The 23,064-nt window shown below is 42.4% G+C and overlaps 1 protein-coding gene across 2 annotated transcripts in view; it reads left to right on the top strand.

Annotated features, from left to right (window-relative positions):
* Positions 1 to 23,064, top strand: part of LOC147733566 (aminopeptidase Ey-like) — a 259,251-nt gene that overhangs the window by 210,133 nt on the left and 26,054 nt on the right. For both annotated transcript variants that reach the window (XM_086958152.1, XM_086958153.1), the window contains exon 16: positions 22,338 to 22,448. In XM_086958152.1, coding sequence (XP_086814278.1) covers positions 22,338 to 22,448 — 111 coding nt within the window. The remainder of the gene's footprint in view (positions 1 to 22,337; positions 22,449 to 23,064) is intronic.

The raw sequence follows: 23,064 nt of genomic DNA, 5'->3' as shown, positions 1-23,064 counted from the left end.
CACACAACAGGTAATTAAGCAAGGAGGGGCACTATTATGGAGTAGGGGACTACATACTAGCCCGCACCACCACTCAGCCAGGCACACAGCGGCAGCCACCCCACTGCATCCCACACAGTCTTTCTAGCAGAGAAATATAGTTGACCGATGGGAGAACTCTAAGTCGATGTGGGCGATGTATAATGGGATGGCGGGTATATAATGTGTCTATATCATTTGCTTGTCTGTATGTACCTGACATAACGTCTAACTTGCATATGCATTATGTTGTACTATGAAGACAAAAACTCTCAATAAAAAAATGTCAAACAAAAAAAAAACAGCAGAAACCTGCTTTTATACTACTGTATCAAAAGGTGTGCAAACACTAAACTCTGCCTCTCTACTAGATGAAATAGAGTCAGTTAAACATAGTTTGTTATTGGCCCTTGGTAGCTCTCAACCCTAAGGAATCTTGCCAGTACAGGTCTAAAGCACCAAATCTGTTGGTTCATTTGCCATTATCTTCTCCTAAGTACTTGCAAGTCCAACATTTATTTCTGCCTAATCCTGGAAACATGTAGTGCGCACTTAAATATAATAGCTTTTGATTTGTCTACTATGCTCCATGGTACGAGCTCAGTGGACTGAATTAGTTGAAGTAGAGTGGTGATTGCTAGGAAATAGTTGATATGCGTCCCTTTTCCGTGCAACCATTAAATAAACATGTATTCTCTGTCATTAGGGTGTTGCAGTCACCATGGATCAGTCAGTGCAAAGTCAATCATCATTCCTTGTAGAGATGCCTGTATCTCAGGTTTGAGTGGGTGTCTATGGAACTTGTCCAGATGAGTCTCGGACTAAATCCAAGTCACCTCCTACAATGATTTTGCTATTTGGGTGAAAAAGTAATAGTCTAGTTATGTTTCTAAAGAAAAGGCGTTTATTTCCCACCAGGGCATGTATCGATCCTACTATCCACCAGGGTCTGACCTGGTTTGTGCTACTCTGAGTGGGACTCCATGGTGGATCACAATGGCCACTCCACTTTTCTCTGTGCTATTGGAGTCACGTTAGAGTCATGTGAGGGGCTTGCAGGTGTGATATACCTTCCTACCCACTCTCTCTTTAGCTTATCAGTTTTTGTTGCTATCAAGTGTATTTCTGGTAATATGACTATGCCAGTTGTATTCTTTTGAGGTTTGAAAGCATTTTTTTTGTTCACATTAATTGAAATAATGATTAACCCTGTGATACGGGTATAATGTTGCCAGTAATGTTCAGTGTTAATTGGCAGTTAGGGAGTTCTTTAAACTAAGAGTCTGTAGGAGTGAGCAGGGGGACTCAAGGTGTACAACAAAACTTGACAGATGTGGGGTATTTGGGGAGTCTTACCTCTGCGTGGGAAAGGGCATCCTAAGCGGCACTTCGGTCGGGTGAGTTATTTTACTGGCCAAGTGGATGAGTTGGCCAGTGTCACATGGATCGTGATTGATTGATGTGTCTGCCAGTGGAGTTCAGGGTGTGAGGATAGGGCTTAGGATTAGTTTTGGAATAGAAGGATCCTGTTGACTGGGACTTGGGGATCATTTGTCTACATGGTTATGGGGTATAATTCCAGTCCTATGTCGGCAGTGAGTATATGTCAGTCTCTCATGTCATAGGCATAGTAATAGATTACAGGGCCTAGTTTAAATCCTCTTCACCCCCCACCTGCAGAGTCATAACATCACCATGGGAGATTGCGATGATCTTAAACTTTTAACTGTGTGTAGCTGTCACCTTGGTTGCCTCTTAGTGATAGGAGTCTTCAGACGCTCCAACAGTACTAATTTAGATCAGTCAGTTTCAGCAGGGTGGGCCTGCAATTTAGAGGTGTCTTGTTCTGTCGGACTGTCGCCACCTTGAGCCAGGATCTGGATTTATGCGTTTGTTAGGGACGTGGCTGGTTGCGCTTATGTTTTACTCCTGTCGACCATTGGTGTGTGATTTCTTCAAGACAGTTTCCATGATTTGTTTGTTTTGTTTTGCCACGGGAGAGGAAACAAGGATCTAAAGGGGTCGTGATACTTCCATGTTCCTCAGGTGTCTATTATCTACATATTTCTTCAGAACCCAAGGGTCGGTGAATTCTGTGGTGCGAACCTCCTCTGTTAATAACACTGTGGATGCTTCAAAGAGTTTGTATCTGATTTGCAGCTGTTTGAGTCTTGATCTGTGAGCGAACAGGCACTTTTTTCAATGTCTTGATAGAAAAGTGCTGTGCCATATAGTATTAACGTCTCCAAATTGAAGTGCACCCTCGGCTATTGCGGCTTGAAATATCTACTTCCGTTCTTGAAGTCTTAGGCAGCATGCTATTATTTGTCGCAGGACATTGCCATAGATGTGTGTGTTTGGATTCTGTGTGCCCACTGAAAGTCTTCAATAGGGGTTATAAATGTTCCAAGGTCTGTGAATTCTTTCAGAACCATGTCAAGAGTGGAGTAGAGTCTTTGATCATGGTGTCTGGCATGGGAAGGGATTTCACAGTTTTCCATGCTGCTGCTTTTTTGAAGAGTGGTTGTCTGACTGTCGTTGACATACAGGCATCAATTTGCGAATTTGCCATCATCAAAGATTCTATTAAGTATGTTATGTCACTGTGTTCTTGCGGGATGTTGCTGCCCTATAGAAGAGGAGATGCAGCTATCAGGCAGAGAGACGATTATCATCTAGTTGCACAAGGAATTGATTTGTTATGAGGGCTGAGCCTTAATGTTCCTTTTTAGGGGTGCACACTGCGTTGATATAATGTCTATCTTGTCGCCCCAACTTCATGGTTAGTGGCTTGAATTATGGTCTTAATTGCTGCTGTGTACAATTCGTTCAGTGCAGTTCAGAGTGAATTTGTCCATGTTTTTTTTCTGCAGAACTATGTAGGTTTCATTGCCTATAATTTCTTGGGAAGGGCACAGACTAGTATGTTCCCATTGTCCGCCATGCACAAGGCAAAGGATTGACTGCAAAATTTGTCTGAGATTTTCTGGTAGCTGTGTCTGGTTCTCATTTGTGTATTTGTGGCTGCATCACAGACTTTGCACACTTTGGTAGTCTGAGTGGGTCGCCTAATATGGCAGCTAACCCCTATTGTTCTCTTTTTGGTACCTTCTATACACTTATTCAGTTTTCCGGCTGCTCTGCTGCAACGGACTCTGGAGTCCATTACCCTCCGCCACAGGATTATTCCTGTCATTGTGATCTCCCTCTGGTCCCAGGTATGTGTTGTTCCCTGCTGACATGCTGGTCTCATTCTGGCATCTGCCATTGCAGTGCCAGGAGCAGTATTGCCAGTGGTTGTTGTGAACAATCCATTTTATTGGGTAGTCTGTTACCTCTTAGCCACAATGAAGCATATCACAGCAATGTCCATTACTTTCCCATTCCATCTTGGGCCAGATTACAGATTTAGCCCTAAAAGCAACAGCTCATTGCAGAGCACACTGGATCTACACCATCTTTCTCGGGCATCAGGCTGTGCCCCACCAATAACTACATTTCTACATATATATTACACATTTATAATAAAAAATAAATGCAAACAAAAATTATACATTATCATTATCAAATCATTAAAATGGTATTTAATAAACCCATTGCTAAAATTCTTAATACTCAAAAGGTACAAAATAAAATATAAATATAAAATTACAATAAAAAAGATGTAGTAAAATAAAAGCACAACAATATATTTACAAATATAAATACTAAAACAAACATTTACAAATAACTTTCAAAAATTCTAACATAAAACATCCTACAAGAAATCACAAAAATAGATATAGCTTCAACAAAAATGGAAAAATGCTGTCAGTTTTACATCCAGTCAAAGTACCTTGGACGCGTCACACACACACAAACAAAAAGGGTAGCAGGGAAGGTGATGCATTGGTTCCTTTCCAGAGAGGAGGTGATGGTCGGTTTCTTACTGCATCTGGAGGTGATGCGGAGGTTTCTTACGGTGTCCCCTTATGATGCAACAGACCTGGCCCCTCGATTCAATGCAAAGATCCAGGACGAAGCGTGGGTTCTTGCCGCTGCACAGCAGGGCTTGCGTTAGTATCGGTGCGCTGATCTCGGACTTCGGAGATTGGCACACTCAATGCGGCGTGCAGAGATTTCGTAAGCCGCAGGCAGGCACTGCAACGATTTCTTCAGCGATGCATCATAAACAGGTGCGGATGCATCACACTTCTCGAAGTTGCATTACATTTCCAGCTCCCAGCAGCAAAACAGCCTCCAGCAGGCACCTGTTGGGGAGAGGAGTTGGCCTAAAGGCTAGGGCGGTCAACCTTGAATCTGGGGAACTGGGTTCGAGTCTCGGCAACGACGCTGAACATCCTGTGGTTGTAGGCAAATCACTTAATCTCCCCGTGCCTAACAAAAAAATGAATGTGTCCTCGTGTAATGCAACTGGTGCTATGTAAAGTGACCGTATACCTAATACCTTCGGGTCAATTTGGTGCTATATAAAATTCTGTAAAATTAAAAAATTAAAAAATTAGCAGGTCAGAACTCCCAGCAAGGAAGTTGAGGGGAGCTGGTGATGAAGTCTTTGTGTCCCTGAAACTGCAGAACAGGAGGCAAGCTCAGTTTCAAGCCCTTGGAGATCTTCATCAAGTAGGGGACACAGCAAACGGCAAGGTCCTTTCTTCTTTCCTTGGCAGCAAGTAGCTACTACAGGCCAACCCCAGACAGCAAACAGCACAGGAGCAGTATTCTTCCTCCAGCTCTTCTCCATGGCAAATGTTCCTCTTGATTCCCAGAAGTGATCATCTACAAGTCTTGTGTCTGGACCCCTCTTTCTATACTGTAAATCTCTTTGGTCTCTAGTGCAGAGAGTGTCTTTGCCCAGCCAGAATCAGTCTGTCCTCTCGGGTGCAGCTTCCTGGCAAGAGGTGGGGACAGCATAGTCAAGTGCAGACCGGGCCCATTCAGGTGAAAGGAAATCTCCTCCCCCGCTCAAAATGCAGCCCAGTTCTATTCAGCCCAGTCTTGACTCATCCAGACTCTCTGGAGCCACTGCACCTCCCCAACACCTGTCACCCGAAAGCCAGACAGCCAATACACATCCTAGCAGAGGCACACTGGATGGCTAAGCAAGAAACTACCTACTTTCTAAAAGTGGTACTTTCAAACACAGAATGTAAAAATCACCCTCACTAAAAGATGCATTTTAACATTCTGAGTACAGGCATATCAAACTTTATTTTCAGATTTTTTTCCCATGGGTAGTTATGCTTATAAGATGTTATAAGCAAACTCCCTATTCTATCCTATTGGAACAGATAGCCTTGCAATAGTAAAAAACGAAATTGGCTGTATTTCACTATCCTGACATACCACACACACCAGGACATGTCCTACCTTTCACAAACACTGCACCCTGACCACAGGGGTGCCTTTGGCTTACCTTAGGAGTGACATGTAAGAAAAGGGAAGGTAGGGGCATGGCAAATGAGTGCACTTACCAAGTCGACATGACAGTACTAGACTGTGCATACATACTGCAGTGGCAGATCTGATTTATATTTATAGGCTGATTATAGGTGGCACAATCAGTTCTGCAGGCTCACTAGCAGCATTTGATTTACAGGCCCTGGGCAGACATATTGCACTGTATTAGGGAATGACAAGTAAATCAAATTAGCCAATCATGGAACACAAATCCATACCAACATTTTACAAAGGGAACACTTGCCTTTTAACACTGAACAGCAGTGGCAAAGTGCACAAAGCATCTAGCCAAGCAAAATGAAGTTCAACACACATCAAAAACACACAAGGCAAAAGCAAAAATACTGGGGAACCCACGCCAATGATGCCAGGTCTAACAGTATTTAAAAGTAGGACAGGTAAAGTTTATTGTTAACCCCTTCGCTGCTGGCCCGTTTCCGCCGCTGTGCGGTAAACAAAAGAACAGGGGCGGGCCATGACGAACCCCAGCCGTCATCAGCACACGAGCAACGTAGTGCATGACGGCTGGGGTTCGTCATCAGCATACAAGGGGTTACACATGATATAAACCTGAAAATTTTAAAAACCATTTTCACTGCAGCAAGGTTAGCCGTTCCATAGAAAAGCTTTAGAAGGTAATAGTAACATTAAATAATGTTATCTCCACATAGGAAATAACTTCATCATTAATTCTTGGGCTTTTAAAAATATTTATGACAATCCCAATTCATTATAATTCATATATATATATATATATATATATATATATATATATATATATATATATATATATATATATATATATATATATATATTTAGAAAACAAAGGAGGCGGCACAATCAGGATATCTTTTTTAAGCCTTGTTTATTTTAAGACTTTCACCCCACCAACGCGTTTCAGCAAACACGGCCTTGCTCACGGTTGGTTAGTCCCTCTACTGTGTTTCTATTTATACTAGCCCATAGTAAGCCATTTATGAGGCATTATGGGATCTGTAGTTTTGTTACATTTTAGTGAAAAAAAATATAAGAAAAGAAAGACTTGGCATGCTTATAATTATCAGCATTATGGTAACATTTGAATTAATGTTCTGAATTTAGGGTGTAGTACCCTAGTCTTTTCATGATGTTTTATAATCAATCAAGGTGTTATGGGTATAGTACCCAATTTAGTTCTGAGGTTAATTATTCCAAGTGAATGTGCAGGTCCTCTCCAAAGTTCATCCCCTTCGGGTGTTTGGTCCGGAGTCTAATGATCATCCGCGACTCCATTTGTCGCAGTCTTCGGACCACATCGCCTCCTCTTTCCATTTTGTCCAGTACTTTTGCCCCAAAGAAGTACATTTGCCTCCAATCCCCATTCTGGCATGCGCTCATATGTTTGGCAGTTGCATATTGCATGTTGGAGTTTTTTACTGCTCTTTTAAGTTCAAATAAAATTTTATTAGGGTAAACAAAATTGTCATTACAAAAAGTAATATGTAATACAACAGTAGCGATAGGAATAATAAGCTAGGATAACAACAATAAGTTACATCAAATTAAAGAGTGAAGGGGAAAAAGAGGAAAAGGGGAAACAAAAAATAATAAGTGAGGCTTGGGATGAAAAGTGTACACTCGATGAGGCTTTGTACTTCAGGAGACAATGCAAATATATGCGGGAAGCTAAGTATTAAAGAAAAAGAGGGAACAAAAGGCAATTCATGGGGGTTTCGAAACCTCTTGCTGCGATGGTGGAAGGTGAGATGAGCGTTTGGCGCAAACATCCAAGTAGAGGGTAACAGGAAGCCACAACGCATGTCTTTTCGGGGCCAGGGTAATGGGATAAAAAATGCAGTATCTAATCTATGATTATAACATACATTGAACCACCAAGCTTTAAACGTAATACCCTCAGAATTCTTCCAGTTAACAGTAATCTGTTGAAACGCAACAGCTAATAGCAAATCAATAATATGAATATTCATTTCAACTTCAGTCCAGGAAGAGGACAGTGAACCGAGGAAAATGTCAGTGATAGAGAAAGGGATAGAAGTGTGAAAGATAGAATTGATTTGATCCCATACTCTGATCCAGAATGCTTGCGTGAGAGGACAAAGGAAAAGCATGTGAAAAAGCGTGGCATTGGGGGCGGAGCAAGACCAACAAAGGTTCGGAGTTGTAGGGAACCTTTTGTGAAGAAGAGATGGCGTGTAAAGGAGTCGATTGTAAAGAAAGAAAAGTGTTTGTGTAAGAGAAGCAGCTCTGGAAGACTTGCGAAGCTTAATCCAAATTTTATCCCATAAAGAGGTGGGCCAAGAGACTTCGAGTTCAGATTCCCACTGCGCCTCCACCGTAGTTTTAGGCCGGGGTAATGGAGGTTTGTGAAAGGAATGATAAATGGAAGACGCTGAAGGGTTGGAGCGTAATTGGGAGTGTAAAGAGGAAGCCGGTGAAGTAGAATTCGTAAGTGGAGGAGAATGAGAAAGGGAGTCGTATGCGGACATGACCGCATTCTTGAGTAATATATATTTGTGGGCAAAAGAGGATGGGAGAGAGAAGGTTCGGCTTAGAACAGGGAAAGGTGTGAAGACAGAACCAGTAAAAAGTTGAGAGACCCATATTAAACCACGTTGCCTCCAAGATTTCCAGTAGAAGGGTTTGAGTTTGATAAGAATACTGCTATTATACCAAATCGTGGAGGTGAGAAGGTCAGCGGTAGAAGAGGGAGGAGGTGGGGTGAAGGCTAAAAGTAGTTTCGTGGTGTATTTGTGGATTGGAGTGGATACAAATTGGGGTTTGCGAGAAAAGGAGAGATACTCGGCAAAGGAGAAGGGAGAGAGAGAAAGGTGCTCAAGGTTAGCCCAAAGGGGGAGAGGTTCGTAGGATCTTTAAGCCAGATAGCGGCCTGTTTTAGAAGGAAGGCTTTATGATAAGCAGGAAAGTTTGGAAAATTAACCCCACCTTCCGCTTTGGGGAGGCGCAATCTTGATAAGGACATGCGCGGTTTCTTTCCAGACCATAAAAGGAGGATAAGGTGGTGTTGATTTTGGCAAAAAATTTGGCAGGGATGGAAACGGGGATATTCAAAATGGTGTAGAGGACAATTGGGGAGAGCATCATCTTAATGGTATCAAGTCGACCCCACCAGGAAAGGTATAAGGGATGCCACCTGGAGGTGAGGTCGGATAGCTTCTGAGTGCATTTAGTAAGGCATAAGGAGATAGTATCTGAGACAGAAGGGGTAATATGCAAACCGAGGTATTTTATATGGGATGGCTCCATTTGAAGTTAGAAGCCGCAAAGTCAGGCATAAAGGTGAATTTGGTGAGGGGTAAAATTTCGCATTTGTCGTTGTTCAATTTATAACCGGAAAGATGAGAATATACATTAACTTCGGCAAGAAAAGCTGGGATGGAAACCGATGGGTTCGAAATGAAAAGTAAAATGTCGTCAGCATAGGCAGCTAATTTGATTTGCGAATGGGATAGAGGGAAGCCGTGAATGTTCGGATTTTGACGTAATTTAGATAAGAAAGGTTCAAGAGCAAGGTTGAAAAGAAAGGGGGATAGGGGGCATCCCTGTCTTACTCCTCTGCCAAGGTTGAAAAAGGAGGAGATTAAACCATTAGCACAGACCGCTGCTCTAGGATTTGCGTAAAGAAAGGAGATGAGGGAAATAAAATTAGGGCCAAACCCAAACCATTTTAATGCGGAGAATAGGAATGACCACTCTACTCTATCGAATGCCTTCTCGGCGTCAAGAGCAATTGCGGCTAGGGAATTACTGAAGCGTGATGATTTAGATAAGACATTAAAGAGGAGTCTAGTGTTGTCTGAAATGAAGCGTCCTTTAACAAATCCAGATTGCTCAGGGCCTAGGAGTTCTGGGAGAAAGGAGTCTAATCTGATGGCTAAAGATTTGGCATATATCTTGTAGTCAATGTTGACCAATGATATCGGTCTGTAATTCTTACAGTGTTGAGTGTCTTTCCCCTCTTTTGGTATAATACAAATATAAGCATCAGAAAAAGTGCCTGAAGAGGCTCCGTTAGTTTTAAAAGACTCCAAAAGGTGAAATAATTTGGGCAACAGAAGAGTGGCAAAATGTTGATAAAATTCAACAGTGAAACCATCAGGGCCTGGGGCTTTGTCTTTCTTAAGAGATTGAAGTGCTGTGTGTAATTCCCGAACGGTGAGGGGAGTTTCAAGGGAGGTTAGGTCAACAGGAAACTTAGAGGGAGGTTGAATGCTTGTGAAGAAAGTGGAAAGAGAGTGATCAGAAGGTTGCGTGCCAGAAGAGTAAAGTGTGGAGTAAAAGCGGGAAAATTCCTCTAAAATATCCGCATCTTTATGTTGCAGAACTAAATTAGCATCAAAAACAGATTCAATATTCAGGTTATTTTGTTTAACCTTCAAATAGTTAGCGAGAACTTTCCCCGCCTTATTCTTCCCACCATAAAATTTCGAGCTGGATTTCAATAAGTACAATGATGCATCATCAGTAGACTGTTTGTTATAGTTCATTTTCGCATTAACAAGAGCTGTTAAACTTTCCTGTTTGTGGGAGGTATAAAAGGCGTGTTCCAGAGCTTTGATCTGAGATAAAAGATCATTGGTGCGTTTACGGGCAAGGCTACGCTTTGTAGCAACATGTCTGAGAATAAAGTCTCTGGCTGCAGCTTTATAAGCGTCCCATATAGTGTGGGTAGCTAAGGAAGGGGTATCATTTATAACAAAAAATTCGGTGGTAAACTCAATAAAGGAGGCCGTAAATTTGGGATCAAGAAGGAGGGCATTATTGAAACGCCACCGTTTGGGACTAGTGGATTTGGGTAAGATGTCAATGTTGATCAGAACTGGGGCATGATCCGAAAACACAATGGGGCCTATTTCAGCTTGGGTGAGGGATTGGGATAAGTGGTGAGAGAGAAAAATATAGTCAATACGTGACTGGGATTGGTGAACAGGGGAATAGAATGTAAATTCTTTGCTGGTTGGGTTGCAGAGTCGCCAGGCATCTATTAGTTTGTGCTGAGAAATGGCGTGTGTGAAGAGCTTATGGGATTTATTAGGGACAAAAAAAGCTTTGGAATTCCTGTCTAAAAAGGGATCCAGCGGCAGGTTGCAATCGCCTGCTAGAATAAAGTTGTCTGCAATGCATTGAGTAATACGAGAGGCAAACGCACTCCAAAAAGTAGGGTTTCCACCTGTGGGGGCATAAACATTAAGCAAGGAAAAAGGGACACCTTTAGAGGAAAGTTTAACATATAACCATCTACCTTCGGGATCAGATTCAGAATGCAATACAGAGTGAGAAAAGGACTTTCGAACTAGCAAAACAACACCATTTCTTTTGCCATCACCAGGAGCTGAAAAAACCTTTCCCACCCAACCTCTTTGGAGCTTCGCAGCGTCAGTATCAGATAAATGGGTTTCTTGAAGAAAGGCAATATCTACATTCAGTTTAGCTAAATGGGAAAGGATCTTTTGTCTCTTGATAGGTGAATTTAAACCTTTAACGTTCCAAGAAACAATGCGCACTGACATTAAGAATAATCAGAGAGAGAGAATGCAAATAAGAAATGGAAGAAAGCCTCATATAAGTCGAGAAAGGAGGGACATGAGAAAAAAGAAAAAGAAAGTCTGAAGAAGAGAAGGACAGATATAAGAGAATGAGAGAAGACAGTGGAGAGGAGGAGCGCTGGGAAATGAAAAGAAAATCGTGATAAGAGGATAAGAGTCAGCTGAGCAGAAGAGAACATAAGGCAAGAAGAGAAGTAGGCCATACATTTTGGAAAATGAAGATAAGTTGGAGAGAACCATGGAATGTTACACAAGAGTAAAGAGGGTGTAGCAGAAAGTTGCAGAGTGAAACTAGAAAAAGGGAGGAGGTGTAGAATGACAATAAGAGAATGGAATATTAGGATCAAAAAGAAGAAGAAGAATGGTTTGTAAGAGAGTGATGTTAAAGGATGAAACAGTAGCCATGTAAAAATCAAGACAAGAACATGTAAAACAATAGGAAGCATGTCAACAATGGAAGAGGAAAAAAAAAAAAAAATAGGTCGATACTTACAAGGGATCGTGGGGAGTGGATACGTTCAGAGGACTGAACACAAGGGGAAAAATGGAGATGAGAGGAGGGGGGGAAGACCAACCAACGGCGGGTAGGTAAACGGGGCCACAAGACGTCCAACCGGAGAGACGTGACGGAACATAGGGAGGTGTTCTGCGAAAGGAAAACAATAATATTTGAATCAGGTGAACAACGTATTTCCAGGTACATAAGGAAAAGGGATCACGGAAAAGACAAGATTAAACAGTTGAGTAACGGGAACGAACCAACACAGGCAATGAACATGAAAGGTATGCGATAGCTGAGGAACCTGTGGAAAAAAAAGAACATTATAATATATTAAGAACTAGGAACCATAAGTTTCAAGGTAATCCAAAAATATCAACGACAAGAGTCAAGGTGGAAATGAAGAGGAAGGGCCAGAAAACTCCATGTCAGCTGTACCACAGGAATTCAGAAAACTTCGAAGTCGGAGAGGATCCTCAAAAGTCATAGTCTTGTTGTTATGTGTGACTTTGAATAAGCAAGGATGGAAAAGTCCATATCTGGCTCCAATGGAACGCAGTTCCGGTCTCATGTCGAGAAATGCTTTGCGGCCTGAAGCAGTAGCCTTGGCATAGTCTTGGGCGAAGAATAAGGTGGAGTCCGACCATTTGATGTGAGGTATAGCTTTAGCCGCTAGTAGAACTTTCAGCAAATCTGTGTATTCAAGAAAATACATAATTACACCTCTAGGCTTTGTCGTAGGAGAGATGGTGGAAGGCGCTCGACCTAGCCTATGTGCTCGTTGAATATTAAGAGAGGTGCCTTCAGGAAGGTGCAGAAGCTTGGGCAGGAAGGATGTAAAGAAGGCAATGGCGTCATTCCCCTCGCAACCTTCCTTCAGGCCGTAGAGGCGTAGGTTATTGTGCCTATTTCTGTTTTCAAGGTCCTCCACCTGCTTCTGGAGTGACGAGACTTGTGTTTCCATGTAGACAACTTTGGTGGTAGCTTCCTGGAAGGATGAGACAGATTTTTCCACCTTGGAGACCCTAGTGTCCATTAGGGACCAATTGTCAGTCAAAGTTTGCAACTTGGAATTTGTCTCCTCCATGAATGGGCGCAACGCTCTTATTTCCTGGAGGAGTAATTCTATAGAAATAGCTGATGTTGACTTTGGGGGAGACGGCGGATTTTGTTTCAGTCTCTTGATGGTGTTTTTCGACCCTGGTTGTGGAGGTACTTCCATGGTAAGAGATGGTTCACCAGTGGAGGACTCTGCAGAAGCGTCCAAATTAGCCAATGCAGTAAAAAGCTTTGAATTTTTGATGAAATTCCGTTTAGGGGTTTTACCAGGGCCCTCCGCCATGAGAACACTTAAGATAAAGATTCAGCAATAAAGTGCGGGCTGGTGAGCACTGCAGTTATTTGGGAGACACAACAGAGTCAATAGGAGGAGGAGCCAGCACCAAATGCAACAGATATTCGAAGGAGTCGGTGAATTATGGCTGTGAAACTGAGGAGAGTCAAGTTGCAGTAGAAGTGATTCACAACTGAGGTAACAGGGAGCTTAAAATGGCTGCCAAGCCAATGCTGGTGAGAAGGCAGGACTCCAAGGAAAAATAGAAGAAAAAACGGTTCCAAAAAAAAAGAATAAAGTCACCTGTGAGGGTTCTGGTGATTTGTCCTCATTTCCTGTTGAATTGCGACATTTTCGGTGAAGCGCTGATGTCAGGAGGCCGTCACCGTCGCAGACTCACTCCTCAGACGAGCGCCGTCTGAAACGACAAAATGGCGGTCGCGGCTGAAGGAAAGCCGCGACCGAAAGAAAACGGGAGCTGCTGTGCGAGGCTGAGGGTGTCTGGAAGCGGTAGACAGCTTAGGAGGAAGACGGAGTGTTCCGACGTCGTTCGGTGTACAGCATTGTCTTCTGCAAAGGGAAGAACCGCCACGAAACTCCGGTTTAGACGGAGCTCTACCCCGGGACCTCCATCCGCATCGGGCGCTAAGCCACGCCCCCCGTTTTTTACTGCTCTTATGTGTTCTAAAATTCTTTTCTTCAACATGCAGGTTGTGCTCCCCACGTACTTCATTCCACACTTACATTGAATTATGTAGACAACGTTTTTTGAGCTGCATGAGATCTGTTGTTCTATTCTCATCACCTTGCCATCTGGTTCCTCAATCATTTTCATGTTTTTACCAATTTTGCAAGCCTTACATGAATTGCAGGGTTGAAATCCTTTTCGTTGTACGTCAAGCCAATTCTGTTTTGATTTCTCTTGGAAATGGCTCTTAACCAGTAAGTCTTTGAGTGAAGTATTCTTTTTATATGTTATTAATGGAGCATTTCCAATGGTGGTGCCAATGTCAGGATCTTTTTTTAGTACATGCCAATATTTTTTCATTACACGGGCAATGTTTGAACTTTCTTTGCTGTAAGTCATTATTAGTCTTGGAGGTGTGTTGGTTTCAGTTTTTTTCGGTTGTTCCATCAATGTTTGAGTTCGTGTTTTTTTGATCAATTTTCCGTTTGCAATTAGTTAACACTCTTTCTTCATAGCCTCTCGCTCTGAAACGACATTTACTTTCTTCAATGATTTTCTCTGCATCTTCTGGTAACGAGCAATTTCTCTTCAATCTTGTAAATTCTCCATACGGTATGCTCCGTAGAAGGGGTGTGGGATGAAAACTTGTACCATGAAGTACACTGTTTGTGGCTGTCTTTTTCCGAAATAGGGTGGATTCCAGCTTTCCATTGTGTACATATATTTTAGTGTCCAAGAAATCTATTTCTTTAGTACTCGTGTTGCACGTAAATTGCAGCCCGACTTCGTTCTTGTTCAGTTTATTGAAATAGATTTTGAATTGTTCATCCGTGCCGTGCCAAATAATGAATAGGTCGTCAATGTAGCGAACCCATAACATTATTCGTTCCAGATCTTCTTGGTTTTCTTCATTCCATGCTATGGTTTTCTCCCACCACCCCATCGTGATGTTCGCATAGTTTGGTGACAGAGAAATGCCCATGGCGGTGCCACAAATTTGTTTAAATAGTTGTTTGTTAAACAAAAATACATTGTTTTTTAGGCAAAGATCAATCATTTGCATTGGCATATTCGAGTGGTCTAGATATATGATGTTCCGTTGTTTTAAATAGTATTCGCAAGCCTGCATTCCAATTTCATGGCGGATTGAGGTGTAGAGTGAGGCTACATCAATAGTTACTAATAGGAAATCAGGGTTCCAGGTCACATCCATCAAGGTTCTCAAAAAATCACCAGTGTCTTTTATGTATGATGGAAGACTTTGGGCAATGGGGGCTAAGAATTTATCAACATAGTTCGAAATGTTCTCATACAACGATCCGCATGCGGAGACAATGGGCCTCCCTGGTGGTTGATTTACGGTTTTATGAATTTTCGGGAGAAAATATATGCACGGTGTTATTGGATGGTCGATAGTTAAATATTTTCTCTCATCATCATCTATTAAACCTTTCTTATGCCATACTTCCAAATATTCTTGTAGTTCTTTTTTCATGTTGGCATATGGGTTCATTGCCAATTTTTGATAGTTATTTGTTTGATTTAGTTGTCTCATAGCTTCCCATGTATAATCAATTGTCTTCATGAGGACAATATTGCCCCCCTTGTCCGCTGGTTTTATGGTGATTTTGTCAATATTCATTAGTGTTTTGATTGCTGCACGTTCTATTTTTGAAAGATTCTCACGTGTCTTGTTTCTGACTTTGGAGAGATTATCAAGTTCTTTTATTATTGCTTCTGAAAACAGATCTATTTTATTGCCTGGCGATAATATTGGGTAGTATCTTGATTTCCTTTTTAGACCAGTGGCTGGTCTTGCATCTGTTGGGATGTTTAACTCCTCTAAAAGCTCAGCTTCCGATATAGAGGCTCCGTCCAGGTCAAATAATGTTTCGAAACTATTTTTCATGTCTGGAATATCTGCAATAGTATCAAAAAGAACTGTGTCCATATTCTCCTCCACATTGTTAACGGGCTCTGTTTGGTTGTTGGCATGTACTTTTGCTAGTTTTAACTTCCTGATGTATTTATAGAAGTCAATGCGTGTTTCAGTGTAATCAAAGTGAGCATCGGGACAGAAAGATAGTCCTTTGTTCAAGACACGCTGTTCTGTTTCTGTCAGTAGGTGGTCTGAAAGGTTCACTATTAAGTTGGCCTCTGATTGCGATTGCGCAGTGGGTACTGACGTTTTTCTTCGTTTTGCCCTGCGGGTTTTTCTGGCACTGATGTGGGGGTTGTTTGATTTTGCTGCCCCCTGCCTCTTCCTCTGTATCTTTGGTTGGGGTATGGTCGTCTCCCCCTTCCTCTTCCCCTTCCTCCGCCTCTCGCAATACTCTTCTCCAGATTGACCAATTCGACCTCCTCTAAAACTGACCAGTTTTTTGACTGGTGGGTGCTTCGTGTTGAGCCATCATCACTAATGCTAGATTCACTCGCACTAGATACCATTTTCTGCATAGGGTAATTCTTTTTAAGACTGTCATATTTTCTGGCGAAAGTCAAAATTCTGCCATGGATGTAATCCTGTTCATCCCGTTGAAATTTACGCTCTTTGCGTTCCTCAATGTCACTTTCATAGGAGTCAAGTCTAGTTTCCATTTCCTTACCGAGTTTGACGACTTCCTCTTGATTAGAGTCACTTGCTATTTTATCTTCCAACTCTTTAATTGTTTGTGTAATTTCATCCACTTCAATACGTGCATGTTTTATCAGAATGCGCATCATGTTTAGAGAACATTGGGTATTATTGTCCATCCATTACTCAATTAGTTCTTTCTTTACCTCCGTGTGCGTTGGCATTGTAAAAATCCTAAGTCCTCGTGGGATGCGTTTGACTTCCAAATATTTTTCCAAAGCTATTGCTTCCCAACTCTTGTTAATCTCCTTCTTGTACAATTTTTCTAGAGCGTTTAGCTGCTGTTTCAGAGTGTTCTCCGATGTTGAGGATGTTGTTGAGGTTGCCGCAGTTTCATCTGGCTTGCCCCCAGGTTTAAACATCGTTGTTACTTTTGTGGCTCGTTTAGCTGCACGAGCCTCCATGGTTCCAATTTGTTTGTGCTGCACGCCTTAAACCATTAAGGGTGAAATAATGCTTATGCGTGCGTATCTCTTTAAGGCGGTATCCTGATCTGACAACTCTACGTGAAGCCGCTCGTTTTGTTTACGAAGACAGCATGTGTTCTACGGAGATAATGTCAGCCACTTCAATTTCCTGCTTGCATTTGTCGGAGAGTTGTACTCCGCTTACCTTGCGCTGGACTTCTTGGATCGGAGGTTGCGTTACACAGCTTCTCCGCCGGTCCGGCAAGACAATCAATCGCACGCTGCCTTTCGGTGCAGGAAGTTGGGCGCGTCACTCGGCTTCGTCTCTCTGCATACAAAGTGATCCTTCAGCCCTCTGGACGCGCTCAGCAGTGTGTGCTCTGCCAAGGGGTCGGATCCTGACCCAGGCAATTTTAGAAAACAAAGGAGGCGGCACAATCAGGATATCTTTTTTAAGCCTTGTTTATTTTAAGACTTTCACCCCACCAACGCGTTTCAGCCTAACACGGCCTTGCTCACGGTTGGTTAGTCCCTCTACTGTGTTTCTATTTATACTAGCCCATAGTAAGCCATTTATAAGGCATTATGGGATCTGTAGTTTTGTTACATTTTAGTGAAAAAAAAATATAAGAAAAGAAAGACTTGGCATGCTTATAATTATCAGCATTATGGTAACATTTGAATTAATGTTCTGAATTTAGGGTGTAGTACCCTAGTCTTTTCATGATGTTTTATAATCAATCAAGGTGTTATGGGTATAGTACCCAATTTAGTTCTGAGGTTAATTATTCCAAGTGAATGTGCAGGTCCTCTCCAAAGTTCATCCCCTTCGGGTGTTTGGTCCGGAGTCTAATGATCATCCGCGACTCCATTTGTCGCAGTCTTCGGACCACATCGCCTCCTCTTTTCATTTTGTCCAGTACTTTTGCCCCAAAGAGGTGCATTTGCCTCCAATCCCCATTCTGGCATGCGCTCATATGTTTGGCAGTTGCATATTGCATGTTGGAGTTTTTTACTGCTCTTATGTGTTCTAAAATTCTTTTCTTCAACATGCAGGTTGTGCTCCCCACGTACTTCATTCCACACTTACATTGAATTATGTAGACAACGTTTTTTGAGCTGCATGAGATCTGTTGTTCTATTCTCATCAACAAGTACAAGTTTTCATCCCACACCCCTTCTACGGAGCATACCGTATGGAGAATTTACAAGATTGAAGAGAAATTGCTCGTTACCAGAAGATGCAGAGAAAATCATTGAAGAAAGTAAATGTCGATTCAGAGCGAGAGGCTATGAAGAAAGAGTGTTAACTAATTGCAAACGGAAAATTGATCAAAAAACACGAACTCAAACATTGATGGAACAACCGAAAAAAACTGAAACCAACACACCTCCAAGACTAATAATGACTTACAGCAAAGAAAGTTCAAACATTGCCCGTGTAATGAAAAAATATTGGCATGTACTAACAAAAGATCCTGACATTGGCACCACCATTGGAAATGCTCCATTAATAACATATAAAAAGAATACTTCACTCAAAGACTTACTGGTTAAGAGCCATTTCCAAGAGAAATCAAAACAGAATTGGCTTGACGTACAACGAAAAGGATTTCAACCCTGCAATTCATGTAAGGCTTGCAAAATTGGTAAAAACATGAAAATGATTGAGGAACCAGATGGCAAGTTGATGAGAATAGAACAACAGATCTCATGCAGCTCAAAAAACGTTGTCTACATAATTCAATGTAAGTGTGGAATGAAGTACGTGGGGAGCACAACCTGCATGTTGAAGAAAAGAATTTTAGAATACATAAGAGCAGTAAAAAACTCCAACATGCAATATGCAACTGCCAAACATATGAGCGCATGCCAGAATGGGGATTGGAGGCAAATGCACTTCTTTGGGGCAAAAGTACTGGACAAAATGGAAAGAGGAGGCGATGTGGTCCGAAGACTGCGACAAATGGAGTCGCGGATGATCATTAGACTCCGGACCAAACACCCGAAGGGGATGAACTTTGGAGAGGACCTGCACATTCACTTGGAATAATTAACCTCAGAACTAAATTGGGTACTATACCCATAACACCTTGATTGATTATAAAACATCATGAAAAGACTAGGGTACTACACCCTAAATTCAGAACATTAGTTCAAATGTTACCATAATGCTGATAATTATAAGCATGCCAAGTCTTTCTTTTCTTATATTTTTTTTTCACTAAAATGTAACAAAACTACAGATCCCATAATGCCTCATAAATGGCTTACTATGGGCTAGTATAAATAGAAACACAGTAGAGGGACTAACCAACCGTGAGCAAGGCCGTGTTAGGCTGAAACGCGTTGGTGGGGTGAAAGTCTTAAAATAAACAAGGCTTAAAAAAGATATCCTGATTGTGCCGCCTCCTTTGTTTTCTAAAATTGCCTGGGTCAGGATCCGACCCCTTGGCAGAGCACACACTGCTGAGCGCGTCCAGAGGGCTGAAGGATCACTTTGTATGCATATATATATATATATATATATTTACCTTGACAATATAGTGGGAAGCAATGGAGTAGATGCCATCTTTTTGCAGGTCAATACTGCTAACCTTGATCAGCTGTGGGATTTAGGATAGCTTATAAAAAGGGTAAGAAACACATTTAAGCGGAAAGAGAATACACTTATGTTACAGTTGCAGAATTTGTCAATGGGGCTGAAACTTGGAATTTTATTTATTTGCACAACTGCCTACACATGTAGAAAAAAGAATTGGGTCAAGATACTAGTACACATTGTGTAACAAGAACAGTCAAGGATAACCACTCTTCCATAACTAGGAGTAGTCATTGTTCATTTACATATTATGAAAGCAGCCACAGTCTGTAGTGGGAGTACCTGCTGGGCGGTGACGTGGGGAGGGGCAGGGTGGGGGGGTAGTAAACTATGGATTACAGAGGTTTACAGGTAGGGAAACATATAAATAAAAGGAATTTCGTTGCATGCACTGCATCCCCAATTATAGCTATACTTCTTTGGCCTGTCCCTCCCTGCTATCTTCAAATAGACTCACAAAAAAAGCAAAAGAGAAACAAACAAGCTCACGCAGCAGCAGGAGGAGGAGCTGCAGCAGGGGGGAGGAGGAGGGCCTGCACTTGCGGGAGCGATAATTGCTGCCATATGGCGGCGCGCACTCCCGCAAGTAGATCGCTTCATGTGCACGTGTTGCCATTGATGGCAAAAGAACGCGTGCACGTTTTATGCTAAAAAGCCAAAGCGATCGGTAAAGGTATTTTTGCCTATGCAGCGCATGCGGGCTGCATAGGGGAGACCTGAAAAAGGACATCAAACAATCCACCCTAAATTGGGCAGGCGGTATAATGTCTACCTCTGAAGGCCTCTACTCTGTCAGCATGACACAACAAGAGAGAGACCCCACATACCAAGGGGAAAGGGATCTGCTTAGTATTGAAATTACAAAAACTTCCCCTTAGAGTATAAACACAAAACCACACAAATCACTCAAACGTCACTATAAATGCACCACAAATAAAAAAAAACACATTCCAGTGCCACCGAAGATTGGAACAATATATTTAGCTTTAATACTTTTATAAAAATTTCTTTCACATTAATCTTCTCTGTTAGATATCACCTTCATATAAAAACACATATAAAATGTTTTAAAGAAGCTTAATTGGCATTTATATGACAGTACAATTCAAGATGCAGGTCATAATCAAATACAGCAACCATTGTCAAGTTCTCAGCCTACATAACATCAACTCAGACAGCAGTACCCACTAAGGGGGAAAAAAGCCTAGGAAGTTCAAGTCTGTCCCATCTTTGAGGCTCCCCAGCATTATCTTCAGCTCTATCCCAACAATCACCATCCATGTCCTCAAACTCTTCCCCCCAAATATCAAAGCCCCCTACCCACCCTCCGATGGCAGTACCCACTCCACCCCCTTTGGTACAGTGTCACAGACCAGCACAGGTGAACCAAACTAGAGCCCTGAAGCACATAGAGTGTCAGGCCAGTTCCAAGGGAATAGGTGAACCCAGCAGGGTAGCACAATATGGGTCCTGGCTAGTCGACTGTTTAACAGCTCTCCCCTGCTACCGTCCTACCCACACGTCAGCCCTCCACTGCCTCTTCAATTCAGCCCTTCAATCTAGGATCTCCCCGGGCCACATTGTAATCTGCTCTTGCAGCGTCTATGGAACCTAAGCCCGTTTTTAAATCTCTCAGAAGGACAACATTGTCATAATCTGCCAATCGGACAATCTCTTGTTTGCACCCCTCCTCCGTAGGGCCTACCACCAAGTTCCAGTTTCGTGTAATTCCTCTCTAAGGGCCTTATTACGATGTCTGGTGGACTGCCACTGCCAAGCCGTCTGTGGCGATCCACCCGACATCTAGGGCTGCAGGCTGCAGGCAGATTATGATGCCAGCGGTCAGAGCACAGCAGGAGGAGGGAAAGACCGACACATCCGACAGGCTCAAGGAACCCCTTGGGCGGCGGTCAGAGCCTAATCGCTACAATTGGGGCGGTGCCCATGGAGGCACCACCGTAGGGATTAGGATGTCAGCTTGCAAAAGACTTTTCATAGTGGTACAACCGCCTGGCACAAGCTGCAATAGAAAAAAAGGATGTTTCTAATCGCCTGCACGGCGGTCATATCATAATTGGGCTGTCGAGACCGCTGACTCCTTGTCGGATGGTCTGGAGTCTGAAACAATGATGGTCATGTCCTAAGTGAGGATAAGCCCAAAGCCCAAGAACTTGGACTTAAACTTGTGCTTAGCAGGGCATAGATAGTACCCCAATAGGCAGGTCGCTTGTGCAACAGCTATAGCGCGACCCATAACAGCATTGAGCCAGGCCAGGATCTCACCCGATAAGCTGTGAGCATTGAGCAGATCCAAACAATATTCAGGGATTCTACCCTAACGTTATAAATGGCATTGGTCTGCAGACAAATCTGAATAATTCTGCCAGTGGTCAGATACGCCCCATTCAGAAAGTAGAAATTAATAATTATAAGCTATGCATTCTAGACACTTTCGGTGTCTTCTCCAAGATTTATCCCACATGCCTTTTCTTTAAAGGACGTTCCCGGGTCTAAAAACACATATACAGCACGAAAAGATAATAAATAATATAAAAACCAATCATGAATGCAACCTCAGTAGGGAGAATAATTAAGACGTACTCATCCGTCTTCATAGACCAGGGCTCTACTCTGTCAGGCCATCGGAGCCGTCCTTCAGGGCTCCATCGGCAGAAAGCTGACAGTCCTTCCGCCCCAAAATAGAACAGGCCGACTGTCATTTTGGCAGACAGGGTTCTCCATTGCATTTGCAATGGAGCACCCTGTCTGTCAAACTCTAAATCATACCCTTAATCATCATAAACAAGGTACATGCATTTCACTGATAGCCACTGTAAAAGGGAAAACAAAGACATTTTTGTAAGAAAAGAAGAAATAATGATAAAATGGATTAGTATAAAGATAGTTAAGCGAGTAATATGGACAAATGTTAGCATCTTAACGTGAAAATAGCAATATGCATTCATTGCTGTGAAGATGCACTACATGAATACTAAACTACCAAGCCTAAGAAAGCAGTGAGAATGGTCAGCCGTTAAAGTATCTTGGATGGTGACTAATTTTTTTTGCTTCTTTAACTCCTTTGTAATATTAAGACATTTTTAATGACTTAAGTCTTTACTTTGAACAAATAGGTATAACGAAGTGAATGCCATCAGCACAGCATGCTCTAATGGAATAATGGAGTGTAAGATACTTGCTTCTAACCTCTTTAAGTCATGGATGACAAATCCAGCCAACAACCCGTGAGTATGCCTTCAGTAAATCATAATTTGTATTTGTTTTTGATATATTGCAAACTATCTCTAAGGTAAGTTTTACGGATAGCATCTTTAATTGCAAAACAAGAAGTGTTTTCTATCATGTAGAGACCAGTTGAGATCATATTTTAGAAAACAGGATGTTGAATGGATGATGTGAGAGAACTTGGAGACGTGCCTGAGCACCAATGGAATAGATTGAGAGTTACAATGCTCCCTGACAAACTCTGCCATCCAGAGGCATCCCAGGCCATGGATGCCTCGATTGGTCAGGCAGAACATGCCGCATGAACCCACTGCAGCAGGGAAAACTCACACAGCACACTTGAGGCAACATAAATGACAACAATTCGGCCTTCACGACCAGAGACCAGCTGGGGCACTGGTAGGTTTTGCTCCCTTGGGCCCTGTGCAATTAAGGTACCCACCCCCTGTGGAGTGTACCAGTGGCTTGCCTGGGGCACGGGTGCGGTGGACTATCTACCCTGGTTTGAGAAGTCGGGACATGAGAGTGGGCACTAAGTGAATTAGAGGTCTCAAGACCGGGGTATCCAGACCTGAACAACCACTATTGGATGCTGGAGAACAAGTAGCAGTTCAC

This window comes from Lissotriton vulgaris, chromosome 2_1 (assembly GCF_964263255.1).
Source record: "Lissotriton vulgaris chromosome 2_1, aLisVul1.2, whole genome shotgun sequence".
Lineage (NCBI taxonomy): Eukaryota > Metazoa > Chordata > Amphibia > Caudata > Salamandridae > Lissotriton > Lissotriton vulgaris.
Note: the sequence above shows the minus strand (reverse complement) of the source record. Positions and strands in the feature narration are given on the sequence as shown.